We start from the raw sequence: 6,997 nt of genomic DNA on the forward strand, positions 1-6,997 counted from the left end.
CCCCCCCCCCCCATTCATCTCTACCACTCCTGCTTTCAGTTTTTCCTCCATCTGTCTCATCTAAATTACAGGATTACCCTGTTATTCAGTGGAATAAATAGGCCAAGATTTATTTTCTTGCCATATTTCATTCTAATTTTCACCTCCTAGTCTCCTCTTCTGACACTCCGAGGGAATCGACAACAGAGGTAATCTCTCCTAGGGCAGAATTCATCATCACAGAGGGAGAGGCAGAACAGACTATTTTATGATGTCCTTTATCAAAATGTTTGAGTACTTTGATAATATCCACAGTCTTATCACACCCTTATACAAATTGCAACAAGGAGAAGCAGGATAAAAAAAAACTCGCAGTAAGTAGCCTTAGCCTTAACAGAAGAGAGGCAGTAGTAACCCCCATCTTGTGTGTGATGTTCCACATTAGTGCCTGTGTAGAGAAGCAAGGCTTGAATTCCAGCCAGTGTTCCTGAAGTGCACATAAAACTGAAACTCAGGTCAAAGACCCATTTTCATATGTCGGACTGGTTAAATATGTTAACACTTGTCAGTGTATTTTTTTCACTTCTTCAGGTTGGCTGTGAAAAACACTTAGTGTTGTTATACAATCTCTAACTATAGTTTTTAACTTCACATTTCATTGTGCTTATCATTCAGTTTCAGGGCTAGTCCAGCATTATCGTTATAAGAGCTGCATGATGTGAGGTAAATATGCGATAATGTTCAATACCGCCATAATGATACTACTTGCATTTCTGCTGCTTTCAGTATTCTGCTAAGATAAAACACATTGTGTGTTGAATTTTAAACAAATGAAAGGAAGTCATTTCTAACATTATTTTATTGAACAATTGCATTGAATATAAAAGGCAAAACTAAAAAAAGAATCAAAGTTACATTTTATCTTTGATGATCTTTCGTGATATGTTGCAGCCTTTCGCGATGTGTATATTGCGCCAGTTGATATATATAAAAAAAAAATATATATATATATATATATCCCTAATCGGTATGTCCCTAAAACCTTTCACATTGAAAGCTTTATAAAATACTATGCAAAGTTTAGATACATTTTTTAAAGTGAAGTGGGGTACAGGCAGCTTTTCTAGAGATGGGAGCCTCTCAAAGTCTCGAGTACAATCAGGTTGAAATCAGAGGTACAGCAGACCAAATACAGAGAGGCAAAAATACAGGTTGGGTGACATTTATGAATATGGCACTTGTATGTGCAAAGTTTACAAAGATAAATATATTTTTCAGCAGAAAAAAAAACATCCTTTTTCATAAAGGTAATTGTCTAAAACTAAATTAAATAATTACCTGGGCCCTTAAAGTAAAAGCAGAATTTGTATTACTAGTCATAACCTGAATAAAGATTTCAAATTGCTATGAGGGCGTATAGGAGATACAGGATGCTCTGCGTGCTGTGTATACTGGAGCTGAGGAGGTGTAAAAAGGCAGAAGGGGAGCAGTGCTGTTGCATTATCACATATACTGACACAAGCACAGAAATTAACAATTTAATGATTTGTATGATTTGTAACATATACAGCAACAAATGGCACAACCGTGAATGCGCCCACATGTTAGTGTGTGTGTGTGTGTGTGTGTGTGTGTGTGTGTGTGTGTCTCTCTCTCTCACCTTGTCTTGTCTCACTGTTGAGTGGCCTAAGTTTCCTAATCAGGCCCGTTTGGTGCTTCAGCTCTGAATGGAGACGAGTGACCTCGCAGCACAAAGACTCGTATGTCTGCTGAATGCTCCTCTCCCTGCAGGAGAAAAAATATTTTGTTTAAATGCTCATATTATGCTCATTTTCAGTTTCATCATTGTATTTAGAGGTTGTATGTAGATATTATGGGGTTAATGTGATTTAATTTTTCAAGAAACACAGTAGTTGTACTGCACATTGCTGCAGCTCCTCTTTTCACCCTGTGTGTTGAGCTTTCCGTTTTAGCTACAGAGTGAGACACCTCACTTCTGTTCCATCTTTGTTGGGAGTTGCACATGTGCAGTAGCTAGGTCAGCACAGCTAGCTTGTCAGTTGCAGAGTATGCGGATGTGCCATGCTAGCAGCTACGCGAGCATTATAACGTGTTACAAAGTGACGAACGTTTGTCACGGAAGTTAAAGGCTGGACTACAACAGAGCTGTTTGGAGCGGTTAGTGTTTCCTGTTGGAGATGGTAAGTCCCTTTGGGGTGGACAGGGCTCGACATCAAGGCTTGTCCGCTTGCTCGGGACAAGTGGATTTTTTGTAGGGCAAGTGGAAGAGAAATGTATTTGCCCCCCCTGGACAAGTTAAAACTCAAACAAAATAAAATGCCATGTTATGTTATGCTAAAGATTTGAAACAAATACATTTTCTTCTTACAATCCGGGGCAGCGGAGTTAGTTGGCTAACGTTAGCTTGCTAATTCTGCTTTAACGTTAACCCGTCGCCACATCGTTCACAGAAAATGAGCAAAATACAGATGTTGCCCGTGGCGATAGCAGTGTGCTTTGTGTGGATGAAGCATGAAGTTAAGGTGACTCATTTAGCGACTAGCTCTCTGCCTCCTAATGTTACCACTCCACTGCTCGTTTGTCCGTCAGTTATTATAAAACCTCAGCGCAGCCACTTGCCGGACTATATCTGCTAATAATCAACTGTAAAGTTGCTACACCTTTTAAAGGATCCCCTGGTAAATCAGCCTCTGCCGGGTAGAAAGTGAAATTGTAGAAGAAGAAGAAAAAAAAGTTAGTACCAACAGTAAGTAGCAGTCTAGTGGGGATCCTTTTTTCTCATTGAAGGGGAAATCTTTACTTGGGACACGTTTGTTTCTACTGTTTTAACTGAATTGTATTAATGTTGATAGTGTTTGGATGCTTTCACCGGTTTGTTCAAATTCTGCATTAGCAAAACACAAAATAACATTATAAAATGTGAAATCTTTACCCAGACAAGTGACTTCTGTGCATGGACAAGTGAAACGTAAATGTACGTGTCCAAAGGACAAGTGCCTCAAAAAGTTAATGTCAAACCCTGGGTGTCTTTTTTACTTTATAAACCTATAACGTGCACAAAAAAAGATATGTGACACAATAAAGGAATGGGAAAAAGCCCAAAAGCATAATACAAGAACTTTAAGTGAGATGACTATTATACATTTAAATTTTAAAAACTGCTACTGTTTAAAAAATGCAAGTGTGACATGTAAAACCAGGGGTAAAAAGTAGTTAATTACATTCAAGTACACAAACACAAGAATTTACACAAGAAGTACACAAGAATTTCCCCAAGATGTATCAACAACATATTTAAGCATAAAAAAAAGAAAAAGCGTAATATGAGCACTTTAGGAGATTTCTGCGTTTCTAGGCAGCCCGTGTTGGTAGAAACATCCAACTGTTAGAACAGATCTTGCGTGGTGCTTATCACAAGCTGTGTGGCATACTGCGGCTCAGTTTCACTCAAAATATCACACACTTAAATATCCTTGGTATTACTGTACTTACTCTAAAAATTATTTTGAGCAATTACTCACGTAAGGATTTAAAACTGGCAAGACTTTAATTTAATTGACGTTTGTAGGATATATTATTATTGCATATTACAGAAATTCCTAAAGAGGCTTGTTTCTTTGTGAGAACTGTAATTCGTCTTTGCTGATGCGTTTAACCAAACCAAACGGGTTGATTTAAAACCACAGGAGGAGTTTCACAACAACAAAAGGCACATTTAGGCTGTATTTCAGAGACTTGCAAAGGAAAAACACTTCCCTACACTAACAATGATGCCACGCTTGACACAAAAAGAACAAACTGTATTGATGGATTAAATGCTAAACCACCCAGAAGAAATCAGTTGTGGTACAAAAAAAAAAAGTGTTTTTAAAGGCAAAACCGACCAACAGTCCTATCCCCAATTTATGGAAAGATGCAAAACGTATTAACACTTCAAAACGCCTGTCTGAAATATAAGAAGACAAAAACAACAAAGAAAAACTGAGGAAACACTCGACATCTGAAAATCGTTGACACATGAAACAATTAGAAGGCACGACGCATGCACCACAAATAGAAATTTGTCCATGAATTGTAAGGAGATGCTAATTAAGAGGAGATTATCTTCATTGAAACAGTAGGTAGGTGGAGGGCCATTCCATATGCTATAGACCCTGTACACACCAAAACAATGTAGTGCAAATTTGAACTATTTGCAATGGCAAGTGTTTAGTTGGTGGTGATCACGTAAACAGTTCAAGTACTTCTGAGTTTATCTGCATATCATAGGCTGTCATAAGTTAAAATGTCTAAAGCTGCACCCTCCTCTAGTGGCCAAAAGGGAGAATTACAACACCAGCTGACACCATGCGGTGTAGAGCAGTGACATCACATCCCGTGTGTAACCATGCTCCTATCTAACCTGTGAAGTCTCTCTCGTGCCATTTGTCCCAAACTTGCGCCTAGTGTCGCGTCTTGTAACTTTCTTACAAATGTTTACAGGTGCTATTTTAGCTAGAATACATGAACACCACTAACTATGCTATATTTTCTAGGAGACGAGGATGCATTTCAGTGCCCACGGAACGCATTGCATTCACAAGCTGTCAGAAAACAAAAAAAAAAGAACCAAACATGGCCATTTTCATAGGACAACGTGCATTTTCCAGCCTCCTGTATTAAAAAGATTGCTACTTTAGTTAGTTTAGTTACTGCAGTTAACTTTGAGGTATCTGGAGTTTTTTTAGGGTAAATATTCCTAGGGTAAAGGGTTTTATTAGGGTAAATTCCAACTGAGAAGGTGCATTAGAAGCAAATGCATTTAAGCAAGAAAAACAATAATGCACACTTTATTTCTCTAGTGTTTATACTGATGGTTGCTTATGATGACTATCACAAACTGAAGGATCATTTTATTTACCACTGCAACAGTCTTTTTTGTCATTTGTGGTCACTATAACGAGGGTTAGGACAGTTTGTGCTAAAGATCTATTCTGGTTATCTACCTTTTTACCAATGTTTTGTTTTTTGTTTGTACTCCACATCATGATGTGTAAATAAATAAAATCCGAACCTGAATTGGCAACCACTCTTAAATGATATTCAGAAAACACTATACCTTGTATTGTACTTTGTGTCACAGGTCTGGTCCAAGTCTGGTCCGTTAAGGCCAAGGGGTTCCTCCTAAAACAGAGTTGAGTTATGCAAAATAGAGAACGGAGGTGGTGTCTGAATCTGTATTTAGTATTTCACTGGTTTTCATTATAGCATAACTCTTACGCTCCCCTTCAACCCATTTTTTAGCATACTTATATTTACAAAAGCTGCACATTTTTGTTTAGTTTTTTCCCATCTTGTATATACTTAAATATTTGTTCTTACATTCTTATATTTTTATTCTTATATTTTGTTATTATAATTATTATTATTTCATGTATATTGTATGTATGTATATTTTGTGTGCTGCTGTAACACTGTAATTTCCCATTTTTTGGGATCAATAAATATCTATCTATCTATCTATCTATCTATCTATCTATCTATCTATCTACTCCCTTTTCTGCTTGTTTCTCTCTTTCGTCCTTCAGTAATTCGTTTTTCCAGTTTGAGTTCAACCCTGCCCGTCGTTCTCAGTCCCAGTTCTCTCCACTACTCCGTTTCCCAGAGTCCCACTGTCTTGCTCTGCCCTAACAGCTCTTCTTTGCACTTTTCCTCTCCTCTAGATACGCCACATCTCTCCAATATTCCCTCTTATCTTATCCCTTTTTTTCCCACTGTCCTTTTTTATTATCCTCTCCTTTCTTTTCAACTCTTCTTCCACGCTACTTACCCCACTTCTCTCCAGCAGCCTACTGTTTTCCAGTGTCACCCTCTCAGTCCTCCTGGAGTTTGTGGATCTTTAGCTCAGTGCTGACCCTGTCCACCTGCCAGTAGTCCTGAGGGCTGTTCAGGCTCTTCATCACTGGACCACACACACACACACACACACACACACACACACACACACACACACACACACACACACACACACACACACACCACACACACACACACACACACACACACACACACACACACACACACACACAATAAAAAAACATGTGCTAAGTGTTAATCTTTTCCATTTGGTAGAAAAGAGACATTAATGATAGTGACTTTTAGCTGTATAATAATTGTATTTACAATGATTCAGTTACTTGGTAAGATAAGGTAATGTAGTTTAATACAGAGCAATACACTTTAATATGTAAAGCTAATACATACACGTTTTACACAATGTTGGGTTCAGATTATCTGTAATTAAAAGTAGAACTACAGCAATGTAAAAGTCCTGCATTCCAATTTTACTTGAGTACAAATACTGGATTATTATAATAACTGGATTATTTTAATTGAGGCATTGCGTTCATATGTTAACAGTGTTTCAATGTTGTAGCTAGTCAAGGTAGAGCTAATTTCAACTAATTTCTATGTGTTTGGTTAGTTAAATCCACAAAAGGCATATTCTATCAGTTAATCACAGATTTATATGTAAAATATTGACTTGAAAGGTCCCTAGTAACTACAGTAGAGCTGTCACATAAATAAAGTACATTAGGACCCTCTAAAATGTAGTGTAATAGAAGTATCCAGCAGTTTAAAAGTATCTCAATAAGATTGTAATTAAGTACAGTACTTGTTATTTTTCGCTGATATTTTCAGCCGCCTTATTTTACATTACTTATTGGTAATGTGTGTTGGTTGTAGTAATGAGTGTTTAACCTCCATACTTATTTTGGTGCTGACTAAATTGTATCCATAGCAACAAGTACCAAATCCTGGCAGTAAATGTGTAGTTGATACATCTTGGGGAAATTCATTTTTTCTTTTCTTTTTGAGGTTTGTGTACTTGAATGTAATTAACTACTTTTCACCCCTGGTTTTACATGTCACACAGTAGCAGTTTTTAAAATAGAAATGTATAATAGTCATCTCACTTAAAGTGCTCATATTATGCTTTTTGGCTTTTTCCCTTTCC

General features: G+C 37.3%; 1 protein-coding gene across 1 annotated transcript in view; it reads right to left on the reverse strand.

The window, feature by feature from the left end:
• azi2 (5-azacytidine induced 2) overlaps positions 1–6,997 on the reverse strand; it is a 13,919-nt gene that overhangs the window by 2,210 nt on the left and 4,712 nt on the right. The window contains 4 exon segments of the mRNA XM_032519642.1: positions 1,640–1,764; positions 5,099–5,163; positions 5,810–5,855; positions 5,857–5,941. Coding sequence (XP_032375533.1) covers positions 1,640–1,764; positions 5,099–5,163; positions 5,810–5,855; positions 5,857–5,941 — 321 coding nt within the window.

This window comes from Etheostoma spectabile, chromosome 6 (assembly GCF_008692095.1).
Source record: "Etheostoma spectabile isolate EspeVRDwgs_2016 chromosome 6, UIUC_Espe_1.0, whole genome shotgun sequence".
NCBI classification, from domain to species: domain Eukaryota; kingdom Metazoa; phylum Chordata; class Actinopteri; order Perciformes; family Percidae; genus Etheostoma; species Etheostoma spectabile.